The following is a 24,493-nucleotide window of genomic DNA, read 5'->3' on the forward strand; positions in this document are numbered from 1 at the left end:
CACACAAATAATTATTATGGAAACGTCTATATAAATGAAATGCTTCTTACCCGTTCCGAATATCATCTTCCCTCCATCCTCAGCCATCGAATCTCTTCTAAAACGCTCGAAACTAACTTCAGAAAATCTCATTTCCACCTCACTGACTGCGCTCAGAAGCAAGACTATCAGGTACTGAATCATCATAATGCTGAACGAAGGATTTGTCCCACAGGTGTTTCCAAAGGTGAAATGAGTCTGTGTATGAACGCTTTTGGGTCAGACCCAGACCGCAGATGTTTCTGTTACACGTAGTTATGAGCATTGCTGACGTGATAAGCGGATTTCACCTCTAACCCGGTAGGCTGTGGTCAGGTGTTGCTTCCTAGAGCCAGAAGGTTGTCCGTCAATATATATCACACACACATTATATATACATGCACACACACGTATACATATATATATATATATATAGTACAATATATATATATATATATATATATATATATATATATATATATATACATTATATATATATATATATATATATATATATATATATATATATATATATACATACATATATATATATATATATATATATATATATATATATATATATATATATATATATATATATATATATTTATATATATATATACATGTCTATACACACACACACACACACACATATATAATATATATATATATATATATATTTATTTATATTTATATATATATTCTTGTATATCAATATATAATGTACGTGTGCACGTACGCGGGTGCTTGCGTAATTATCCCAGCTTGTAAGTATACATACATTATTTAAGGTATTTGATAAAGGGTTATTTTAGATAACATCATTCACTCTCCCGTAGGGGCTAACCTTGGTCTCGTTAAAATACTTTAGGTTAAAATTAGGTTCAACTTAGACACAAAGTAGAGAGACCGAATTTTTGGGAACAGATGCCATGAAGCCGCCAGAATTCAAATTAGCCTCCGAAAGTTCCCCCTTCGCTTTGTTCCTGAGAGCCGAAATTCCAAGTGGGCCCCATTACACAGAATGCAGATTCACTGAGTTTACCGAATTTATTCACCATTAAGTCATTTATTCACTTTTATGTCGTTTATTCACCATTGAGGTTAATTTAAGGACCATGTATCCAATATGATAGACAACACAAATATATATATGTATATATATAAATATATGTATAATATACACCTATTTCTTATGTGCATTCAGATGAAGATTATTCTGGAGCATATCAAAAGGAGAACACACACAGTCTAAAATATATATATATATATATATATATATATATATATATATATATATATATATATATATATATATATATATGTGTGTGTGTGTGTGTGTGTATATGTATATGTATATATTATATATATATATATATATATATATATATATATATATATATATATATATATAAGATGTATTTCTGCTTCCCTCTCTGTATTAGTAAATTAATAGTGTTCACACTTGATCTTGATTTTATCTATGCAGCGATACGTTGTGCAATGATTACAGGGTTGTGATATCGCTAATGTTATCGGCATTAACAGACTGACTTCCTTCGTTTATTGTCTGGGGATTACATGGTTTTATTTTTCCTTCGTCATATGTATATATATACATATACATATATTTATATATATACATACGTATGTGTATATATATATATATATATATATATATATATATATTATATATATATATATACATAGACAGATATAGATAGATAGATACAGATATATATAAGTTGAACGTAAAAAACTGTGACCTCCAGACGACAGATGATAAAACCAAGTCCTTTATTGCCGATAATATTAACGACATAACAATATATATATATATATATATATATATATATATATATATATATATATATATATATATATATATATATATATACATACAGTATACATATACATATATATACACACATATACATATATGTATATATATGAGTATTTCTGTTTCTTCTCTGGATCAATAAAAGGATAATAACTCACACTTGATCTTTGTATTTCTATATCAGATTATAATGTCGCAAATATTATCGGTATTAAAGGACCGAGTTCCATCATCTATGGTCTGGGATCATACATTTTTTTTTTTTTTTTTTTTGGCCATGATTTTGCATAGCCTTCAGTTTGTATGAACAACGTTCCAAGCACTTGCGCGTAAATACTGTTTAATTTATTGATTCGTAATTGAATTTTTTCACGCTCTTATCGCTTATTTGTTTTTAGTGATATGATCTTTCAACGTTGGTTTCCTCTTGATATAAGAATCAAACTTTTTTTTTTTTTGTAATATAGTGGTTTTCGAGCCTGCATATATGTTAAATATTCTTCAATTTCAGAGTTCAGTTATGAGCTTGAATCTTCAAACAAACCTAATTTGTCTTGAAATCCCATACACTTTCTGCTATATAGCTTTTGCTATTGAGAATTGCGTTCTCATGTTTCTGAAATAACGTTGGTCTAACGTGATAATTACCTTACCCATGAAATATTTTCCATTGTTGTTTACTACTCGTATGAAAATGGAAAGGATTTTTTTTCGGCTGGTGTCTGAATTAAGAAATAATTTTGATTCAAAACCTCGAAAACTGTGTGAAAGTTCACTTGAAAATATGAGGTGATTTGCACGAAAGATTAATTATTACTTTGTATTGGAGGATCCATAGATACTATGGTTCGTTAACTTGAAGATCTCTCGTTCAAGTTATCCCTGTGGTACTCAGTAGTGTCTGGCATAAAGGTTCGTTTAGAGCCTGACTTTCCGCTAACGTTTATCCCTCCTTCTTTAATCATAACTCTTTTCGGTATATCCGTTTTCCTGTTTATGATTTTACATTCCCTTGAATTTTTTATTTATCTCACAGCCATATTTATCCGTCCACGTTGACCTTGAAAACCTGTGTGAATGGCGATACAACTGTGACTCAAGTTCAGTTTTGTCAGTTTTAGGCTTGTTTTTAAGAGAGAACTTTTGTTCGAAAATCTGATTGTGCCTTTAAGAAACTAAACGTTTTGTTTCGATGTCGTAAGTTCGTTTTTTCTGTTCAACAGATTATTTTTGCTGACCAGTTGCTAAAATTCTATAGTAATTATATATCTGTCGTATTTAGAAGAATGCTGTTATACCTGAATGTCTTCCATTCCCCTACCACCCCCCCCTTTTTTCGCCTTCTTGTCAGACGTAAAGCAAAGCAATTCATCTAATCAGTGATCACTCCTTTATCATTTGTGTCGATTCTTTCTCTTTCAGGCAGGAGATTGCTTCGCTTCTTTTCTGCTATATTTCTTATTTACTCCTGTGCTGGACTGTGGACATTAGTTCCTAATTCAGACAATAATGTAACGCCCACTAAGCATCCATCTAATGTATTTTCTCTGTGAAAATTAACAGTCTTTGAACTGTTCAGTTCGGTGACGATTTTCCCTTTCAAGAGGTAGGTCTATTGTTTCCTTCGGGCTGTTCACCATTTTTCTGATTCCATCAAGCCTGCGGCCCTGTGATGCCCATCCATTGGCCTTTGTATAACTAGAATGCAGTCTATTCATTTTAAATCTCACCTGTTGGTTTTTAGAGGATGTTTAAGAAATACAGTGTATTGTAGGATAGTATGATCTCGTAGTATTGTTCTTTTCTTTTTATAAAGAAGTTTTTATTATGATTCTTAGAGCCTCTTTACTATTCCAAATCTCATCTGTTGTTTTTTTAAAAGATGTTTTAGAGATACAGTTATAGTAAGTTAGTGTGATCTCGTTCTTTTCTCCTGTATAAAGAGGAGGTTTTAATTATGATACCTAAAGCTTCTTTTATGATCTCAGCATCAGAATAAGACGTTCGACTTGAAATCTCTGTATAAACTTTTCTCTATAACTTCGCGTTGTCACTCACTATTAAGATCCGTTTTCCAAATATTCTCTTGTTCATTGTTTACTGTAATATAGGTACAGTTTCAGATTTTACTTAAATATCGACTGATATCATGTTCACTGAGTACCCATTAGAAAGGATTATATATATATATATATATATATATATATATATATTATATATATATATATATATATATATATATATATATATATATATATATATATATATATATATATATATATATATATATATATATATATATATATATATATATTGTGACGAAGTGTCCAGTGTCTGTTCTTCAAATCAAACCTGGTATCTAAGTGCTTGATATTTGATTACCAAACTTACCATTTATTCAACAATTATAGTTACCTCACAACAGCCAGACACCTGAACCCTCATCACACATACAAAACGACTGATTTCTCTAAAGGCAACAGTGATCCCTTATAAAACTTATCAATCATGAAAGAAAGCAGATTAAGTTCGTTAAACAGGTGTGAGGTAAAATCTAAGGGCGTCACTCCATTAACATTATAAAAATTCAAGTATTTCTATTTATTTCATTTCCCTGGTTCGAGCTCACTTCAGTTACTTGAAGGAAAACATCTCACTTACCACTCTATCTCTAATTCAAATCAAAATTACTGGTGGGTCAATGAATGAAACTCTGATATAATATTTTAAATACAAAAATTTATTTCTAAATTCAAAGATTATACATGACATTTAACAGTCTCAGGGAAATTATTATTACTTGAAAACAAAACAAAATTGGATTAAATCTGAATTAATCATCAGTCAAAATTAAATCAGAAATTAATTTATTAATTAATCAAAAAATTATTCAAGTAAAATGTAAATTGTTAAATAACAAAACTTGATTGAAAGGAAATATACTGTAAGTAAATTAATTCCCAAGTGTTAAACAAAATAAAGCAAATAAATCAATCATTTAAAAATGTGGATACAAAAGACACAGAAATATACTCTGCAAAAAATTAAATATAAAAAAATTTAAAGCAAAAATTAAGGCAATAGCAAACACACCACATATATGTATAAAAAAAAATTCTTCAAAAGATAAAGCATAAAACATATAACACAAAAAAATATAAAAAAAAGTGAAAAGGTATCTTCATATATATTCACCGCAACCTTATTTTTAGTGCACTAAATACAAATAATTATGTTACAATACCTTGGTACCAAATTGCTTCGTGTTTTTAATCAGGCGCCGTTACACACACACTTAATAAAATACACTGTTCAGATAACTCAGACACATTTACTAAGGAATTAAACAGTTAAAGGATATGAGCGACCATCTTCTAAAAATATCAATTACATTACAACAAGAGCGAGCGAGCGAGAGAGAGAGAGAGGGAGAGAGAGAAAGCGCATCTTTCTTCACCAACGCTTTTGGTCTCTAAGTGACCCTTCGTAAGAATTGTATGGGTGTCCATACGCAGACGGGTGGGTGGGTCGAATGTGTGAACAGGTTCTAGACGAGATCTCTATTTTAAAAAACTCTTTAAAAACGATAATTAGAGACAAAGTGGAATTACAGTTAATAATAATATTTATTATTACATAGTTTCAGAACAAGAGAATCTCTAGTTATTATAATAAGAATGGAAAACATCTTTTCATATAAAATTCCTGGATGACGTTAGGCAACTTTCGTAATGGAATTTTCCACCCCACAGTGTTTTGGTCGCGTCCCAATGGAATGCATTACTTAAGCAGTTTTGAATACTGACTAACAACCACTCTCTCTCCAGAACAATCAGCCTCTGTCCCTCCTCTCTACACGCCTACCGTCCCTTCTTACAAACCATACAGAGTGCAACAATTCTACCTTACGCTAACTCTCTATAGCATATGCGCATCTGAACATAAGATTATACAGTATACAACAATACTCAGATACACACAGGGAGATTAATGCATTATGAAAACCACAGCATAAGAATATATATATATATATATATATATATATATATATATATATATATATATATATAAAAATATATACATAAATATATATATATATATATATATATATATATATATATATATATATATTTAATATTTGACTTGTTAATCATTAGCATCTATATCTGTCATATTGACTTTATTCGATGTAGACGTGAACATGACCTAAATGTGTAATAGCAATATTCTATTAATTATTAGCCAGTATGACCACTTCCTCTAAGAAATAAAGAGATAAGTAAGAAGTCCAGAGAAAAGGTAATTGCTGAGCGTGGATACTCACCATTAGTGTGAAAGTAATCCACAAGATAAATTGGTGAGTAATTAAAAGGAATGGGGTAATAATTTGGTAAGGATCTTTCCCCCCAGGTAAACTAGACTTAACCAGGACACCGAAAGTTGTTAGTTGGGCAAAACGAAAAATGATTGAAAGCCTCGATACATCATAGCTGGCACATATGATTACGACACATTTCAGGTGTGTGTGATTATTATTCAGCTGCTCGTTTGTCTTCACTGAAGTAAAAAATGCGCCGAAGTTTCTTCGGCGCAGTCGAGTTTTCTGTACAGCGTATAATGCTGTGTGAATCTCAGCTATGGCCCATGGAACTTTCAGCCGCGGCCCATGAAACTTTCAACCACGGCCCGGTGGTGGCATGTGTTTGTGGCACCTATAGCGGCGCCAGACGCACGATCACGGTTAATAACCTAAAATAAAATGAAAACTACTGAGGCTAGAGGGCTGCAGTTTGGTATGTTTGACGATTGGAGGATGGATGATCAACATACCAATTTGCAGCCTTGTAGCCTCAGTAGTTTTTAAGATCTGAGGGCGGACAGAAAAAGTGCGGACGGACAAATAAATAGCCATCTCAGAAGTTTTCTTTGACAGAAAACTAATAATGAACCGCCGATCACCTTCGAGTTCCCAAAGGCATTGCCGTGAATTTAGAAGTAATGTTCATTATTAAACTTGAGATCAAGAAAATCTCGATTTAATCGATTTAAATATGCTTTCCAACGTTGGAGAGACATGGCCATTGTGTTGTGAAACTGCTCTCTCTCTCTCTCTCTCTCTCTCTCTCTCTCTCTCTCTCTCTCTCTCTCTCTCAAACAAACAAACAAACAAACACACACAAACTCGAAATTCACGCTTTCATAAGGAATGTAACTTTAAAAGGCTTTCTCTCATTGTATGATATCATCGTTCGTATGAGATAAACATGAATATCTAAATGTTTTTCGATCCCACTTTTGTCATTATTTTTAGCTCCTTTAGTAATTGCATTATTTTAGTTAAATTACTTTTAGTCCAGTGATTTTGCCCATTTATATTATATATATATATATATATATATATATATATATATATATATATATATAATATATATATATATATATATATATATATATATATATATTCAATTCGTTGTGTCGTCACGTTTCAAGGAGAATATTTTAGTGTTCAGTAGCCTGTTGATAGGAACACGATTCAACCCAGTATAATCATCATGTTTGTAGCTGAGAAGATCTTATGTCAAGCATAAAACTGAATTTTAAACGTGTACCAAAAGCATCATTTACGTAGACAAAATGGTGCAAAATCAAAGCTTACTACTTCCAAAGTTGGTGGTTGCAAGAAACGAAAGAAAATGTAAGTGTTCTCTTATAGAAAATGGTACTATATGGTAAGCTTGAGCAAATTGACTCGTTGAAACTGCGGTGCTACAATTCATTTTCAGGTATGGTAGCAAACCTCCCACCACGTATTTAATGGCTACGCCATTCTTTAGTAGTAGAAATATTGGAATGTAAATGTTATCATTTGAAATATAAATATTTTCATATGAATTTCTAATTTTTAGCCCCGAAAGCTTCGCTGCCTATCTTCCTAATTTAAATTATTCATCATCACTTTACTCAGGGCATAATATACTTATTGCTGATATGAACATGGATGTAAAAACTAATTTCTTCATTGCTTTTCGCTGAATAAAGATGTACGTATGCAGAAATATTTGTAGGCACTCTGAAATGACTGTATTTAAACGTTTCACTGCTTCTGTGTATCAGGCATTCTAAAATTTGCAGAACTAGGCTACCGACATTTTCCCTTTCCATAGTGAATTTTACTGATGGGACCAATTCATTTAGTTTACTAAAGAAACTATTGAAATTACTGCTCACCCTCAGCGGGACTTCTATTGAGTTGATTTGTATGTTTTCATCACTCAAAAGATTGCTCATTTTTCTACATAATCACTTTTATTTCAAATTACTATTATTCCAAATTTATCAGCTACCGTTATGTGTATATTTATATAACCTTACTGATGGCTACCTCTAACATGATGGCTCACGTCCTCACTGGAAATCCCAGCGTTCGACTCTCCGACCGGCCAATGAAGAATTAGAGGAATTTATTTCTGTTGATAGAAATTCATTTCTCGTCATAATCTGGTTCGGATTCCACAATAAGCTGTAGGTCCCGTTGCTGGGTAACCAGTTGGTTCTTAGCAACGTAAAATAAATCTAATCCTTCGGGCCAGCCCTAGGAGAGCTGTTAATTAGCTCAGTGGTCTGGTTAAACTAAGATATACTTAACTTTTTCACTGGAAATGTTATAGCTCTTGAACTATTTCCACGCTGTTTACTGAACTAAAAGACAAAGTGAAGTTCAACCAGTCGCCTGAGAGTGCATCCACACTAGAGTAAAGCATGTCATAAACACATTTGGGCAGCTTATCGCACACACATCACGTAGAAGTTGAATACAAGCCAACGACTTATTGGTAGCTCTAACTAGTGCTTCATACAATTATCTAGCATTGGCCAAAGAATCTCCCTCTGTGTATGGTCGCTGACTTGTTTTTAACCTGTTTGTGATATGAATGCGATGAGCTACCGAAGTGGGTTTATGTCTTTTTTTATTGTAATGTAGGCGCACCCTAAGGCAAAATCGTGGTTCCATCCAGGTGTTTGGTAAATTAGTTGACGATGCTCATGATTTGGATTGGTGGTCCACGGGTCCCTTTCAAAATTCAAAGAGGCCCATAAGCAAATGATTACTGACCTCATACATGAGTTAGTTTAATGTAGGCATTACTTAAAGTTCTTTGCAGCGTGTTTTCAACCCTAACTGCAACCCCTTTCGTTTCTTTTACTGTACCTCCTTTTATATTTGCTTTCTTCCGTCTTAATTTTCACCCTTTCCTAATAATTGATTCATAGTGCAACTGCGAGGTTTTCCTCCTGTTGCACCTTTCATACCTCTTATTGTCAATTTCCCTTTCAGCGCTGAATGACCTCATAGGTCCCAGTGCTTGGTCTTGGACCTAAATTCTATATTCAGTTCAATTCTTCCTCTTTTTTTTCCACTTATCGGGTGAGACTATTTTTCCAAGTGGTTGTAAGTTCGTTTGTTCTGCCACTGCACCATATATATATTGCCATTTTCTGCCACTGTTTATCAGTCTTTCTGAGGATGCCTTAGAAGTACTAACGACGAAACGTGCCCGGATTTTTACCCAGTATTTCCTATTCTTATGGTACAGATTATATAGCCATGGTGAAAGTGATACAATAGAGTGCAAGATCTTCCACCTTTATTCTGAGGCATTGTTTAGGTACACTACAGACAGTGGGACAAAAGATTACATAGAAGACTCGCTTTTACAAACAACAGCTAAGATAAAAGGGGTATATAACCATTTAAAGGCCTACAAAGGACAATATATTTGAGGTGGGTTTTCTGGTGAGAGATAGCTGTCTAGGGCTTATTCATGTTCAGGATAAAACAGGGAGAGGTAAACGACATTGCAAAGATTATCGAGATTCTTGAGGTTCTCTTTTAAATCTGCTTCGAACGCCTTGTGCCGAATAGAATCAATGCCGTGCAGACCTGTGCTTAAATTCTTTTTATTCTCCTTTGTTAGTTGTATTAATGCAGAATACGAGATTTCTGGAAACAATATTTTTACACCTTGAGTCAGTTCTATGTGATTTTTCACTCAAGTGTACAAAAAGAGAATTATTCTTTTGGTCAGTTCTAACTGAATAGACATCTTGATTTATTCTGACATTTAATATGTTCCTTTTTTTTTACATTTCCCTTTCAGTAAAAGGAAGTATAGACAATCATTTTAACCTGGTATGTCAATATTGGTTCTAAAGTTCCCACTCATTGTAAAGATGTCACTTGTCTAACCTCTTCTATTTTAACAATAATTTTTTCTCATGTGTGTTAAGAATGTTACCTTTGAACAAAAACAAAATTACAAACTAACAGGAATATCAGATCAATAGCCGAGATCCAAAATAACAGCGTTCGTGACATACCCATATTTCATACCATGAAAAACTATTAGGTTATAAATTCGCTCTCTGTTTTTCACGCTCCACGCAGGAAACACTAATCCAATACAAATATTCCCAAAACAAGATTTAGTGCAATTTTCCCGAAGCGTTAAACACCTCGCTGACATTCATCGCATCTGCTGCTCCCATTTACTCACCCCATTTATCAAAGAAGGTGCCAACGCTCGCTGGATGAAATAAGAGTCGCAATAACATAATATATGCGTTGTAGGTTATCGTTGTTATTGGAACGTAGGCTTCGTTATGGAAAGCGTCAAACGGTCGTAAACTGGACTTGCAGTCTTCTGTAGGAAGTGGATGAGGACAGAATTATATATAAAAAGGTTAAAACTAATTATACATTATAAACAAAAGCAAATAACAGTAAATCCTCAAATGAATGCACAAAAATATTTAAGCATTAGGAAAAGGTTTGCGAGTGATGCTGTTAAGCGATGGAACTCGAAGACCAAGACTCCAGAAACGCCATGACACTTCTCGAATTTCGAAACACCTTTTGCGCTGCAAAGGTGTTTATATTCCACTCATTTAAAACAAAAATACTTTAAAGACATTAATTTTAGCGCCCTGTTCTCCCATCTGATGAATTTCATTTAACAAGTGAGATTCTAGGATCCCAAGATCGATCTTCCCCGAAAGAAATCAACTTAAGCCCGTTTCCTGAAAAATTTGTCATGCCTCTTTTGACCTAAATAAATTGGGTACCTGAAAGCTAATCATGACGGGCCCACAGTCAGGATATATAGATGTATATATATATATATATATATAATATATATATATATATATATATATATATATATATATATATGTGTGTATATGTATTATGTGTGTACATATATTATACATATATGTATACCGCCAATGTGTGAATGTTTTTCTTTGTTTAAGTAATTTATTGAATTATGTTAAACCACAGTGTTATGGTACACCTAAACAAGGGAATTATTTTTGATAGTGAATGTCGAAAATTTTATATATTATATATCTATTGTTTATATTTATATATAATTTTATCATATGTACAGTATATTATACATACTCCATATCTTTTTCATATGTGCTATATATATTTCTATATATGCTATATATAATTATAAATATATAATTTATTTATAGAATAGAGGTTACCTCTACCGACTTTGTTATCTAAATTTTTCTTTTGTTTAAAATCAATTCCATTGTGTATGTCTCCATTAAGTTCTAGCACATTTCATTATTTTTATAAGTGAATGTGATGTTAATCAGCTTTTCTGATATTAATTTCTATCATGTTCAGCGTTTTGCATTTCCATTCTTTTTCATGCAAGCTGAAAACGTTTCTCTGTACTACTATGAGAATTATAAAACATAACCTGACTTAGATTTATATTGATTCTGGTTGAAAAACAAAGATGTTAATCAAGATAGCAGTATTTCACAGTTTCTTAAGTAAATGTTAATGAGCTGTGAGTCATACATTTAATCTTGAGATTGGCTGTTATGAACTTTTAAGATGTACAGGATATAAGTTAGATTTGTATATTCTTGAACAAGAAATAAAAAGATTATTGTATCTTAAAGAAGGTGTGAAGAGCACATTTCTTCTATTGGTGAGAGACAAATAGACATGAAGCTCAATGTTAAACCTTTGAGTTGAACATTGTTTTAAGAAAAAAACTTAAATCATTCACACTCTCTTATTTCCAAACATATATTTTTATGAATATCAGAATGATTTAATTATGTAGGTTTTTCCAGCCCTGAATGTTTCTCCATGCTTTATAGAAATGCGATTGAGACAAAAAAAAAAAATCGGAGTTTTGTATTTTTCTTTTCATGTAAGAAGGCATTTGCTTATATGGAGTCTTTATGACGTGTGAGAACACAATAAAAACCAGTCCACTATATTCCCATGATCATTTTTATTACGATTATTGCACATGCCATCGTTAAATAATTGCACATTTTTAAAGTAATTACTTCCATCAGTGAACTTGTGAATAGGTTCAGTATTCTCAGCCATGTCTGCCTGAACGTCTGCGAGACATCTCGAGAAGTTATCGACAGTTTTCGATGAAATTTTGTGAAAGGGTGTGCTGAGAAAAATAGTTGATTAGAATTCTAGATGGATTCAGTTATTAAAACTTTTTCAGTAAAATTTTGTGAAGGGATGAAAAGTTGATCAGATCTGAACCCAGATGCGGATTCAGGAATTTTTTATTTCTTTTCTAACGTTGCGAAATGACAGCAAATTGTCCAGACTGTTTTGTTAATTTCTACAAAATAGTTGCCAAGAAACTGATGGACTTTTTCACCCACAGATTACATGAAAATCTTTTCAGATGGAAAATTTCGTGTCTGATATACACAAAAGAAATTTCTTTGACGTTAGCAGAAGTCCTATACTTAGGCGTTTTCTGGTTATCACTAAAATCATTGTTTTCACCATCTTCACCATTATTACTGGCATTATTTTCACTATCATTCCTCATATCATTATCTGTTTATAAGGAAACGCACGGTCCATGTTGAAGTTTAAAATAAGGCGAATATTCGTCTGTAACTCCCTGCAAGCCCAAGTTCACCAACCCCTCCTCTTTCGAAAAATGAACAAAAAGGCAAAACACGGGAGTTCAATTTTTATGTCAGTATTTTCGCTGACGATTTTAACATGTCGCCATAAATCTTCGAATATTTGCGCGGATTTGCGTTTATGCATTTGACACTTCCCTGGCATTTTGACAAACGGAACATCGTAAATTCGTGGACGATTACACTGAATCGGGACCATTTTTATGTTTCATTTTTGGAAAAGTTACAAACGCCCTTAATTTTCAGAAGGTTTAAAGTTATTTAGCGTTGCCAAGTTCCTTCCCTCAAGTAGTGTGTGTGTGTGTGTGTGCGTGTTTGTGTGTTTTGATGATGGTGAGTGTGATTTGGGATGCCTAGGACTTTAGTAGGAACATTACGTAAGACTGATTCTTCAACACATTTAGGGATGTTTCAGTTCTCTCTCTCTCTCTCTCTCTCTCTCTCTCTCTCTCTCTCTCTCTCTCTCTCTCTCTGACAGGCTGGGGAGAGCGCACAGTAAATGGAGTTTCCATGGAGCTTTCAATACCAAAGTGGTGGATATGATAAACCCTTTCAGATAACAGTGGATGTTATGAGAACAGCTAGAGAGTCGTCTTATAGACGTCAAAGACGATGAGTCCAAGTGCTGGTCGGATGCCTGTGTAACATATGAAATGATGAAAGCGCAAGGCTCAGGAACAGATATAAGAGAAAAACAATGATGATTCAGCCCTACAAGCATCTGTCTCCTCCCAGCATTCTCCTGCGTTCGTTTTCAGCTTTGAAATGTTTTTTCTTCGTCTTTCAATTCTGATCTGTGAGTTCACCAGCTCCAAAGCATCAGTTTTTCTTAATCTTTCATTCCTCCATCCGATACCTCAGATTTTTAGGATAGAAATGTTAGTAATTCGGAATATGTAGAGGTTATCGTTGAGGTATCACGTAATTTAGTCCTAAAAATTTGATAAAAAATATAAATACTCTGATTCGATATCGCAATTTTATATATATATATATATATATATATATATATATATATATATATATATATATATATATATATATATATATATATATATATATATACAATGGCTTTGTCCATTCTTGTCTGCAATATCGCTCTCTATTTGAGGGGGAATTTCAATTTTTAGTGTTCTGTAAAGGAAAACTGTTGAGATGGCTATTGGTCTGTCCGTCCGCACTTTTTCTGTCCGCCCTCAGATCTTAAGAACTAATGAACCTAGAGGGCTGCAAGTTGGTATGTTGATCATCCACACTCCAATCATCAAACATACCAAATTGCAGCCCCTAGCCTCAATAGTTTTTATTTGATTTGAGGTTAATGTTAACCATTGACCGTGCGTCTGGGGTGCCAACCGCCAACGCATCTTCACTTGACCGCATCTGCGGAGCAACTGAGCGCTGCCGCCCCTGTCGTGCCTAAGAGTTTCATACTGCAGCACATCGACGAGAGTTTCATGCAACATTATACGCTATCCAGAAAACTTGATTGCGCCGGTGAAACTTAGGTGCATTTTTTACTTGTTTCCTTCCTGACAAGGATGATTCAAAAGCAATGTGCCTGAGCACCGGCACTGGGCTTACTTCCTTAGATACCCTTTCCCTCAGGTGAAAAGGGTCTTCGAGGCCTCTTTACCCTTTGCTCTTTCGGTTTATGTCCCGTTCCTGGAGGAAAAGGACACACGTCTATCCGCCACATCCCACATTTACTCTGTAGAGAACAATGCTGTTCCTGAGGTTGCTTGGCATCCAGGATATTTCTTTCCCTCTACCACCAGGCTGTGAAATTTTTCCTTGTTCCGTTTTTTTACTACTAAACCTTTCATAACTAAGAGACAGGTCCTTCGCTTCCTAATGATATACATCTAACTCTTATGCTTTCTTGCCATTTTCTTTCCTTTCTCCTTCCAGTCCGGTCTACATATAGGTCTCCAGCTTCCCTCATGTGGAATCCACATAAATAGCAGAGAAAAAAGCCAAGTTATCAACCCAATTTTTCGTGTATCTTGCATTTTTACTCACCTCAACTCAAAATCCATAGTTATAAAAAGCGTATATAAAATGTAATCCGTGGTTATCAAGAAAAACCAGATTCATTCCACTATTGTCAATAATTTTCTTTTAATGTTGAGGCCTGAGTTTTCAGCTTCACCCTTTGTATTTACCTGATTAAAGATAGGCTGTGCAGTTGCTAAAGAATTTTACTTAAAAGTTTTCGTATAAGGAAATGAATACGAAAGGCTAATATGAAACAAGACTGATCATTCTTGGGAGGGGTGAGTGGGCCAATTTTTCGATTACGTGGCGAAGTCAGGGGTGGCAACACAGACGAATTGGAGCCGAGTCGAGGAATGAGTCAGGAGAATTAATGCTCGAAGAAGATTCGAAAATGAAACTGATTATTTAATTGCTATAAGTATTTTTTCTGGATAGTTTATCCGAGCCTGAAAAAATGAAAAATAGTGCTTCGTTCAGTAAGGCTGCATTTGACACACACATCCTGATTTGGTGCTGTCAGAGATATACAGTATATGTGACATTAAGTAAATTTTTTCATGAACAATGGAGACCGTGAGATGATAATATATTTTGTATAGAATAAAATGAAAAGGAAGAGTGTGGGTCTATATTATTTAGTTTGCATTGTCATCCAGCTCAAACAAATGACACAGAGTCTCTCTCTCTCTCTCTCTCTCTCTCTCTCTCTCTCTCTCTCTCTCTCTCTCTCTCTCTCTCTCTCTGAAGAGTCAAAAATCAAAGGAGAGGTGTTAGAAAGCAGCCCCGTCTGAATACAAAAGGCATAACGGGACCGCTTGTTAAAGGAAACGTGAATTGGCTCGAGGGATGGACTCCAAAATAAAAGCGTGAGAGGTCACGCCCTGACAGAGGAAGAATGGCTCTCCGGAATCGATAACAAAGGCAGAGATACCATCTGCCCTTTTTACGGACCTGCCTCGTTTCGCATGCAAATGAAGCCAGCTGGGAGACCCGGCCATATTGTCGCACGTTACTGTACAGTTCATAACTTCGTATTTCTTGTGTCATATCGAGCCATCCAGTCGTTAGGTATAGACTGTATTGCAAATCGGGGGAAGCGGAAGGAGGTGTTGCCAGGGATAGGTTTTGCTAAGCTTGACTGAGGTTTAGACCGAACAGAAGAGCGATTTTCGTGATGCGACGTCTTTCGCTAAATCTGTACTCCATAGATTTCTGGGTTTTTGGCCGCTTCGTTGTTAGAAAATAGAAATTTGGTTCAGTGGTCCCCCTTACCCCGACGAAGAATATGGCCCAGATATGATCTATCTCTCTCTCTCTCTCTCTCTCTCTCTCTCTCTCTCTCTCTCTCACACACACACACACATTTCACCTTTTTTTCTTAATATAGCGGTTAAATGAGAAAACATTTCATAACGGAGATGACGAAATATGAACCAGTCGTATCGATTGCTAGAGAGTTTGATACAGTCTATACACTGCCAAACATTTGTGTCCAACTATACAGCTGAACCACAGCTTGGTACTCGTCTAGCCAACATGTTTACACAGACTGCAGTTGGTGTATGATCAAATGTTAGAATGCGCTAGAGAGCTTTGGCGTAAACATGTTGGCTGGACGATCACCAAAATGTAGTTCAGTCCTTCCAGCTTGGCCATGCATTTTCGAATTGTATGCTAATATGCCATGTTGGATAAATTTTTGATGGTGTTAGGTCCGCCTTACAAACAATACCCAACATACTGAACACCCTTGTGTCTTAAAGTAACTCCTACTTGGGCCTTAACTAACTGCAAATGATCTGGTATTGGCAACTGTCTCTTAATGTTCGCGAGTTATATACAGAAAGATACTTGAATTATTTGTTAATATCCCTAAAAATTATGTCAATCCATCTGAAAAGTAATTGCAGAAAACAAAAGATGAGATTTAATGATTTTCCCAATTTCGTTAAGAGCGATACGAAATCAGAGGCGAGTTGTTGATAAAGTTAGTTTCTTTTTGCAGTATTATATGTCAGTAGAATATTACTATGCATTTAAAGTACACACAAATTTTATACTCTGAAATTTTATATATATATATAATATATATATATATATATATATATATATATATATATATATATATATATATATATATATATATATATATATATATATATAATATACATAAAAATATTATATATATATATATATATATATAAAAATATATATATATATATATATATATATATATATATATATATATATATATATATATATATATATATATATATATATGTAGTGTGTGTGTGTGTGAGAAATAAGATCTTGTTTTCACAAATGCTTAATTAATAAGCACACACGTCTAGATATGCTGCATGAAGTGAATGGATATTGTGCAGTACAGTATAGCCTATAAAGGCCGTTTATGGTTCTCAGAGATGAGTCACCATCGATGTATTAATCGTACTGGGGTCTAAAGAAATAACTTTATCAAGATAATCTCACTGATGTGTGTTTGCTGTGCTAATATTTTGTATCCAGATAAGCCTAACCTGATGTGTGGATAGGCCTACTGTGCCCCGAGGAGATGACGCCATCTGACTGTAGATGAAGATAAAAACTGTGGGAGACAGACTACTCTAAGTTTTACTTTTGGGGAGTAACTGATCAGATGGAATGAATGAGTACCATCTCATGAATAAGAAAAAAAAGTCTTTATTTACTGGAAACCATCTTATAGATAAAAAAAAAAATTCTTCATTTGCTCATTAAAGATATTTCTGTCTTTATGTAGCATTGTTTGAATACTTATCATGACTGCTTACAGCATATACATACATACATGCATACATACATACATACATACATACATACATACATATATACTCATTCATAGAATCACAAACACACACACACATACTATGCATATATATTATATATATATATATATATATATATATATATATATATATATATATATATATATTATATATATGCATATATATACACGCATATATATACACATATATATAGGGCTATGATATATTCATATATATATATATATATATATATATATATATATATATATATATATATATATATATATACACACACACACACACACACACAACTCAGGGAAAATGGAGCTTATTTTTGTTGTATAAGGGGATAGGAAAAGACAAGGAAAACATTGGTTGGATGAGGAAGTGAAAGATTAAGCGAACGAAAAAGGGATATTGTTTGAGATGCAATTGCATTACAGAAAGGAAGATTGTTTACAGGTGCGTAGGAGAAAGGTTAGCAGGGTCAAGAAGAGAGTAAGACAGAAATAGGAGGCAAGTAATAAATGTACAGAGAAAGTGGGTATGAACTGTTGGGAGAATTAAAAGTTATTCCACGGGAAAGAATATCTAGAAAGAAAGGTTAATGAACAAGCATCTCGAACGAGAGATGCTGTCTGAAGTGGAATGCAATCTGATCTCAGTTTAGCGAATATTTTGAAGATTTGTTGGCTGAAAGTTAGCAAATGCAGAACTTGAGTGGCACTAGTGGGCCAAAGGTTAGTGTAAATTTTAGCATGCTTGTCGGGGTGACCGTTTAGGACATAGAAGCGCTGAGACAAATGGAAGGACGGAAAGAGTTTATGGAACTTCAACTGAGATGCTGTGGTATGGTGTTCAGGGTTACATATAGTGGCTAAGAAAGGGTTGTGAACTTGTGAGGTATGTCTGGTTGAGGAAATGGTTCTGAAGGAATGGGCCACTGTAATTGTATGAGTTACAGAAGCATAATATTGCACAGTTTTCCGGGAGGTACATGATAAGACTGATTAAGAAAGTGTGATAGATAACAGTAGGATTGATAGGCGAGATCATTATAAGTATAGAGAGGAAGGTGTGTCTATCAAGCTTTTGTTATGAAATAGTAATGTGAGAATATTCCCAGGGAAGGATAGAAGGGCAGTGTGGTAGGTGATGAGGGGTGCCTGGGAAGATAAGTTCTTGAGTGATTATACGTTTTTATGAAGGAAGCAAAGATTGTGTTAGAATATTTAAACAAACATGAGAATGGCTAGTTTGTCTGAATATCTTTTTTGGACAAGTGCTGCTAGAAGTCAGAGAAAGAAAGTATGTCTAGGTGAAAATTTGCAAGCAGTGCACAAGAGTCGTGAGTGGGGTGTGCAGTGGCTTTTTGCAGATTATGCAGCACTGACTTGGGATAGTTAAGAAAAACTGGAGACACTAATGAAAACAGCTTGAATGTGTTTATTAGATGAGAAAGTTGGTGGTGAATATGAAAAAGAGTAAGGCTGCGGGAAGATGGACCCATGAATGTTGGTATAGATGGTGGAAGAATTTAGGTAGTTTTTTTCCAAAGCGGTATCTGGGAGTAAATATAATGGATGGTGATAGTATGAGAGATGAGATGAGTCAAAGAATAGGTAAAGCAAGGAAAACAGTAGTACGTAAGCCAAAGATTGAAAAAGGACTTAGGGTACCTATGAAATGGAAGCCAAGGTATGAATGTTTGAAGGGAGTGTTGAGCCAACTGTTATTTTGAAAGTAAAGTGAGGTTGTGACATCAGAATGAAAGAAACAGTTCCTGTTGAGATGAACTAATGTATCTGTCATAATAAAAATTGAAAGAGTGAGATCCGACAGTGTTAAAAAGGTTAACTTAGATGGTGGTTTTGTGAATGGCTATGTCATGTGGGAGAAATGAGCAATATGTTATTGAAAAGTGTAAAATATGTATATGGTAAGAAAGAAGAGAGAAAGGCAGATAATGCTGGATAGATGGTGTGAAAAAAGATATAGAAAAGCAAGGACCATAATATTCAGGAAGCAAGAGTGCATGCAATAAACAAGAGAAGAATACCACAGTGTATGAATAGTGGGGGTGAGGTCCGAAGCAGCACTTGTAAAGGTTTTCTGTGGAGGGGGTTCACCCACAATTCCTTCAGTTGTATGAATGTGGCAGTGACCGTTGTTTTGTTTTCCCTTTAGAGACACCCTTCCACCATGACACGGATATATATACATACATATACATATACATACATATATATATATATATATATATATATATGTGTGTGTGTGTGTGTGTGTGTGTGTATATATATATATATATATATATATATATATATATATATATATATATATATATATATATAACTCTTGTAATTTATCTTTTATTGCTTAGCTCTATATATTGTGTATCCCAAAAGTTAAAAAAATTAATACATCAGTATATGAGTCATCAGAAAGTTTTTCTCGTTTTACGATTATAATGAAAATGATAATAGCTTTAGTATTAACTATTATTCTCTGTGTATGCACACGTAAACTCGAATGTTCATAAACTTTCTTCCATAAACTTTCTTCATGACGTCAGACCCAGTAAGTTGGTCATTTAAGTCCTCATACAACGAGCTTTTTTTCTTCTTCTTCTTCTTCTCTTAAGAATGCGGTCTACGGTCGCACGCCATGCTCCTGCCATACCGAACTCACTCGGTTACCGCCAGCCTCTCTCATTAAGCAACTCCGGGATGGTCGTGGCGAACTGACGCGTGACGGAGAATGATGGCCAAGTTCCGCCGCCGAGACCGAAACATTGATGGCTTAATTCTTGTTAAATTCCATTTGCTTCGCATCGATAGGTTTGGCTTCGGATACATAAAATTTCTGTTGTACATTTGCCTCAGGAGAACTTTTTAGTTCACACTTGGCTGATAAAAGCTTTCTAAAATGGTTTTATTTCTTACAAAGTAATAGGCTTAGTTTCCAATTAAGTTCAGCCTTCAGACTCTATTTTAGCCATGAGTTTCTATCAAAAAATTTATCAGAGAAATTAAAAAACTGATAAAGATAAACTTTACTGTTAGATTTAGATGAGGGAAACTTTCCTGATAAGTTGCTGTTAAAAGGAAATACTGTATGTTTTTGTAGGTACGAGAAAATGGAATCTTGTTATATCTAAGACAACATCAGTGTGTATTATTTTAGTTCACTTTATGTTAACTGACCTGGCAAAGAAAACCATGAATAATCATACTTTATATTGAAGTCTGCTCAGAATTCAAATAAATTCAAGTTATTCTCAATTAAAAACTTACTCATTTTCAGAACCGATTTGATTTCTAGATGAGAACTACTGAAAAGGTAGAAATGTTGTTTATCAAGAAAAAAAAATCAAGGAATGAGGCTAATAGTTTATGTAAACAAATGGTCTTATGATTATTCAAAGAAATCCATTCAAATCATATTGTTCGCAGGCTTAACAAACTGAATATCATACTGATATATGAATATTAGTCAGTTAAACGTGTTTGTTAGACACAGCACATCCTTCACTGATGATGTTCTCAGATGAACACAGTGCAGAAGTCGAATACAGTTTTGGTACGTGCATAAACTATATCATATAGAAGTTCGGTTACTAAATCAATGAGATTTATGGTTCACCGTACATAGCACAAGAATTGCGGTCATTACAGTCTAAGCGCTAGCGAGTAACGAGCATCTAATCCTCACACCCTCCAGTTTCACTGTACATCACCCACCTCGTACATGACGTCATTAAAACCTCCCATCTTCCAACCCATCTCCTTCCTCCAGTGACCCTTGAGTACAGAGACCCCATTGCATTCCACGCGCTATGTAATCACGACTTTGAGAAGCGTATCGTTTTCTTTACTTGCGTTGTTTCGGAGACTCATTTATTGGTTGTTCTTCCATGTTCAGCTATAACTTCTGTTAAGTGGGGTACTTTCGTTAATACTTAGGAACCGTATTCAGTGACAGCAACAATTCAAGATCAACTAAAAGGAATTACCTGCCATCGAGGCATTCTCTCACGGATCGTGACTTATTTTGCACTTCAGTAACTGCTAAGTTGTCACGTAGCATTTTCGATAAAGATTTTATTAACGAATGATTTAATTTTGTAGTTATGAATCCCTTGTATTGTCGCACATGTTGCCAAACATACATTTCGATAATACTATTGGTAAAGAGGGAGGAGGGCTGATAATCTCGAAGTCCGTGAGAATTAGTGTGGGCGGGTGACGCATGGATGGGAAGGAGGAAGAAGAGAGGAAGTTGCTTCTGAGCCGCGATGGTGGTTGGTTGGCCGCTGATTTTTCGTTCCGCCGTAACACCGTGTTGGATGTAGTAACTACGTTTTTTACGTTTAGTTTTATTTAGTGTTATTGTTAAGAAATTAAGTGCTTTAGATCGTGAAAGAAAATGCAAAGAAATAAGTGTAGCCTGATAGTCACTGGCTGACATATGCTGGTTATCCTTGACCTATGCCTGTATTTTTTCGTATAATTGTGTGATCGATTGTTTTAATAGCCGCCTGTATCCACATTTAGTTTGAAATTGATAGGAAATAAGAATTTGGTAAGGCACCAAGACTAGATCAAGTGCATTGAGGTTACTAAATAGTGATCTGGACTTCTGGAGTAGCCAGCTCCGGGAGATGGTCTAGTTGAGGACGGCATTCTTCTAAATACCATCGACGTTTATTGGAATAATAATTTAAACTTGGAAGTTCTCATCTCATTATCCAGGGTCTGTTGCGAGCCTCGTAAAACATCTCCTCGAAAAAAGGTATGTAGTGGCCAAGTTGGCTCTGAATATTGGCGCAATTGTCTAGGACTATGGATGGGTTGTGGGTCTGAATGCTCTTATTGTACAAGTTGTCGGTTTACTGGTTTAAAGCTCTTTGGTTAGAGAAGTATTCTATTTACTAGCACAGAGTTTCAAAGACATGATTTGGTGCATTGTTAGTAATGTCATATTAAACAGAGAAGTTAAACGGTGCAATTGCAGATTGCTATCGCGGCCCTCCAGCTCAGCAACTACCGGTTTACGTGCAAAATGGGCACCGTGTTTAGTACCAGCCCCTCGGGGATGAATGTAAAAACAAACAATAGACGGTAAATATCATAAACGTATACAATAGACGGTAAATATCTCGGTAGCTGTCTGTATTATTACCTTTTAGTTTAATCGAGTCATAAACATGAGGGAGTAATCATATTGCCTACGGATAGCCTAGGCCTAGTGAGTATGAATTGGCAAGGCCAACAATTTTGGTATGATATTCGAGACAGTCATAAGAATTTTTCGTTTCCATATATATAAATATATATATATGTGTATATGTGTGTGTGTGTGTGTGTGTGTATTGGTGTGTAGTTTGATTATAATTCATAGGCATTTGTGTCCAATGTCAGGCCTATGTTTTTTAATGTGATTATGATAGGCCTTATTCACAGATATATCGATACAGTTATCAGCCATTACTCAGTTTTTTCTCTGTGGAAGTTGGGTTTCCCATAATTTTTTGGTGTTCATACTCTTGTTTAGGTTTCTTTGCTTTACTTCTTCATTTAAATCTCCGGTTCCTGAACTTGATATTTTCCCTTCTCCCTCACCCAAGTGAGCCAAGTGGCACGAGTCTGACAGATAACTTTGTTAGGCAATGCCTGGATTATTTACCAATGAGGCCCATTTCAATAAAATTTACAGTAGAGTGACATTGGGAATTAATAATTGAACTTAACAAACCTGTAAAATGAGCCTCAAAAGCGCTATTTAGCTCGAAAAGTCACCCAGGGATATCCAGTGGTTCAGTTTACGTGTTACATTACTATACAAGGCTTTACAGGTTTGAGTTCATTAGCAATTATTGAGACTACTGGCTGGGGCACAGAAGGAGCACACAGATGGGAATACAGCTCTCGAGATATGTGAACCACTTCAAGGTTGCTATAGGTCGTCACCTATTCATGACAAACACGTTGTCACATCTTAAGTTACACACAGTAAAAAGTATATATTATATGTTGTATATATATGTGCATGCATATATTATATAAATATATATATATATATATATACAGTATATATATATATATATATATATATATATACTTAGAGAGAGAGAGAGAGAGAGAGAGAGAGAGAAATCCTTTTTTAACATTTTCTCAGTAATGTACAAATTATTGTTTATCTGCATTGAAGTATTGAGCTGTCGCAGTATCGTATAGGCCTACATGGTACTGTACATTGTGCAAAAGGTCGAATGATCTTATTTTTACGAAATTAATGCTCTTCTAGCATTGGTATTTAATGCTACATGCGGAAAGAAAGTAATACAATGACGACCTAAATATTTCACCCAAGACCTAATGAACAAGTTCCCTGGCTTCAGATTGCCTACTGTGCTTACCAGAAAAGTCAAGTGTCATGTCCTTGTTACCCGGGTCCCGGTCTCCACATACGACGTGCTCTGCCGCCTTGTGAATGGTAGGACGTGCTGTGATGCTGCCAAGACGTTTCGGATAGGACTGTGTAGTTTTATGGATATTTGCCTCTGCAGTCGTCATTCTGCAGTCTGCGGTTCGTAATTTTGCGACCAAGTATTGCCGTTGCCTGTATCAGTTCGTCTGCTGTTGGCCTCCTATGAAAAATAGCCCTCTGGTTTTGGTGAAATTGTAGATGCCTTCTGAGTGTAGATGGATTGGTGGGGGGGAGGGACTGACAGTTTCCTACATAAAGCATAAATTTATTGTTTTATCCTTCGCTGGGACCTAGTTGTTTTTCTTTCCTACGGTGTCATTAGGTTCAGGCGACAGAATATCCTCAGTTC

At 34.7% G+C, this 24,493-nt stretch overlaps 1 protein-coding gene across 1 annotated transcript in view; it reads right to left on the minus strand.

The window, feature by feature from the left end:
* Window positions 1-24,230, minus strand: part of LOC136855304 (U21-ctenitoxin-Pn1a-like) — a 51,533-nt gene extending 27,303 nt beyond the window's left edge. Inside the window, exon 1 of the mRNA XM_067132208.1 lies at window positions 24,074-24,230. Coding sequence (XP_066988309.1) covers window positions 24,074-24,230 — 157 coding nt within the window. The remainder of the gene's footprint in view (window positions 1-24,073) is intronic.
* Between the last annotated feature and the right edge of the window lie 263 nt (window positions 24,231-24,493).

Source organism: Macrobrachium rosenbergii, chromosome 31 (assembly GCF_040412425.1).
Source record: "Macrobrachium rosenbergii isolate ZJJX-2024 chromosome 31, ASM4041242v1, whole genome shotgun sequence".
In the NCBI taxonomy this organism is placed as follows: Eukaryota; Metazoa; Arthropoda; class Malacostraca; order Decapoda; family Palaemonidae; genus Macrobrachium; species Macrobrachium rosenbergii.